The sequence below is a fragment of the Sapajus apella genome, unplaced genomic scaffold (genome assembly GCF_009761245.1).
Source record: "Sapajus apella isolate SASKATOON/1434 unplaced genomic scaffold, GSC_monkey_1.0 scaffold224, whole genome shotgun sequence".
NCBI classification, from domain to species: domain Eukaryota; kingdom Metazoa; phylum Chordata; class Mammalia; order Primates; family Cebidae; genus Sapajus; species Sapajus apella.
In genome coordinates, this window is record NW_022437164.1 from 338,780 (window position 1) to 341,253 (window position 2,474).

Sequence of the window (2,474 nt, forward strand, 5' to 3'; positions counted from 1 at the left end):
CCCTGTTTAAAGAAAAATCTTGATTCTGAAACTGGGCCTCAGTTTCTTCATCTGTGAGCTGGGTTGAATCTGAGCGCGTTCCACTGAGAAGGGAACCACCACGTGGTGGGTACCAGGTCAGGGCCCATTCTCCTCCGCCTTCCCCTCGCCAGGACCCTGTTTCTTCGCCTGGCCTCCCTGGTGGTCCTGCTCTTCTCTCTCTGGAATCAGATCACTTGTGGGGGCGGCGCCGAGGCTGAGGACTGCAAAACCTGTGGCTACAATTACAAGGAACTTCCGGTGAGAACGGCGTGGGGTCTGTCTGGGACGCTAGGGTCCCCAAAGGAAAGAAGGAGCTTCGTGGGACCAGACTTGGTTTGGGTGGAGGGGGGAGCTTGGGTTGCTGGAACACTCTCCCAAGGGTATGGATGTTTGAAAAACGAGGACCCCCAGAGAAAGTATTAATAGGGTCTCATAGGCTTGGGCTGTCGAGACTCGGACGCCTGGGGCCTCCAGGTGTCCGGGTTCTGAGGTCTTTCTGACCTATTTATTTTTTCTTCAGTGCTGGGAGACTGTCGTGGGCCAGGAAATGTACAAGCTCCTGCTCTTTGATTTGCTGACTGGCTTGGCAGTCGCGCTGCTCATTCAGTTTCCTCGAAAGTGAGAGCCCCGCCCTGCCAGGACCAGGCCCTGCCCCCTCGTGCTGTCCTTTTCACCGCCCCGCTTTTTGCTATTCCCGCCTCTGCTCGCTCTCTTTGCTGGCCCTGGGTCCGCAGATCGCCCCGCTTCCCATCCTGGTTTTAGTTAGTTCCTTCTCTCTGGCCCCGCCCCTACCGCCGCACACCTGGGTCCTGTCTAGTCTAGTCCTCAGGACCCGCCCTCTGGACACACCCCCCTGCCTCCACGTGGAGTCCTGAAAGTCCCGCCCCTCCTCAGATACGCTTGCATCCTATTGGTGGGTGGGGCTGTAAAGGCGGGGGAACTCCGGGCCACCACGCCCCTGACTTAGGCTCGGCCCCGCCCCACCCCTTCCTTCAGGCTCCTCTGCGGCCTCTGTCCTGGGGCGCTTGGTCGTCTGGCAGCGACCCAGGAGTTCCAGGTGCCCGACGAGGTGCTGGGGCTTATCTACGCGCAGACTGTGGTCTGGGTGGGGAGTTTTTTCTGCCCTTTACTGCCCCTGCTTAACACGGTCAAGTTCCTGCTGCTTTTCTACCTGAAGAAGGTAAGGGATGGGGGAACCCTTGGGTCTGAGGCAGGAGGCTCCTGGGTCCTGGGCAAGGAAGATTTTGGGGGCCTGGACTACTAGGTCCTAAAAGAGAAGGGGGTTGTAGGACAGACTCCTGGATGTGAGAGAAGGAAGGGTCTGAGGCATTCTGACTTACATGTCTGAGGATCTGGGAACTCAGACTTTGGAGCCCCAGATAAGGAAAGGGCTCAGACTCCTGGTTTGGGAAAAAGGATAGGCAGGTAGGCCAGGTGAGGTTACTCATGCCTGCAACTCCTGCACTTTGGGAGGCGGAGGCGGGTGCATCACCTGAGGTCAGGAGTTCGAGACCAGTCTGGCCAAAATGGTGAAACCCTGTCCCTGCTAAAACCACACACACACACATACACACACACCCACCCACCCACCTACCCACCTACCCACCCACCAGGTGTAGTGGCCTGTGCCTGTAATCCCAGCTACTCTGGAGGCTGAGGCAGGGAACTGCTTGAAACAGGAAGGTGGAGGTTGCGGTGAACCGAGATCGTACCACAGCACTCCAGCCTGGGCAGCAGAGTGAGACTGTTTCAAAAACAAAAAAACAAAAAGAAATTAGCCAGGTGAGGTGGTGCATGTTTGTAATCCCAGCTACTCAGGTGGCTGAGGCAGGAGAATAGCTTGAATCCGGGAGGGGAAGGCTGCAGCCTGGGCGAGAGAGTCCAAGAATCCAGCTTAAAAAAAAAAAAAAAAAAAAGCCGCCCTGGTGGCGCACTCCTGTAATCCCAGCATTTTGGGAGGTGGATGGATCACCTAAGGTCAGGAGTTTGAGACCAGCCTGACCAACATGGTGAAACCCCGTCCCTACTAAAAATACAAAATTAGCTGGGCGTGGTGGCGCATGCCTGTAATCCCAGCCACTTGGGAGGCTGAGGAAGGAGAATCGCTTGAACCCGGGAGGTGGAGGTTGCGGTGAGGCGAGATTGCGCCATTACACTCCAGCCTGGGCAACAAGAGCAAAACTGTCTCTCAAAAAAAAAAAAAGAGGCACAGACTCTTGTTTCAGATCCCCTTCCTCTGTGCCTTCCCTTGCCAGCTCACCCTCTTCTTCAGCTGCTCTCCGGCCGCCCGCACGTTCCGGGCCTCCACAGCGAATTTCTTTTTCCCCTTGGTTCTTCTTCTGGGTCTGGCCATTTCCAGCGTTCCCCTGCTTTACAGCATCTTCCTGTAAGTGCGAGAGGCTCCTGCCTCTCTCCCTCCCTTCTCCCTCTCTCCCTCCCTTCTCCCTCTCTCC

At 56.5% G+C, this 2,474-nt stretch overlaps 1 protein-coding gene across 1 annotated transcript in view; it reads left to right on the top strand.

Annotated features, from left to right (window-relative positions):
* Positions 1-87: 87 nt before the first annotated feature.
* TMC4 (transmembrane channel like 4) overlaps positions 88-2,474 on the top strand; it is a gene marked incomplete at its 5' end in the record, with an annotated part of 3,407 nt that continues 1,020 nt past the window's right edge. The window contains 4 exons of the mRNA XM_032271166.1: positions 88-279; positions 542-639; positions 1,018-1,201; positions 2,277-2,407. Coding sequence (XP_032127057.1) covers positions 88-279; positions 542-639; positions 1,018-1,201; positions 2,277-2,407 — 605 coding nt within the window. The remainder of the gene's footprint in view (positions 280-541; positions 640-1,017; positions 1,202-2,276; positions 2,408-2,474) is intronic.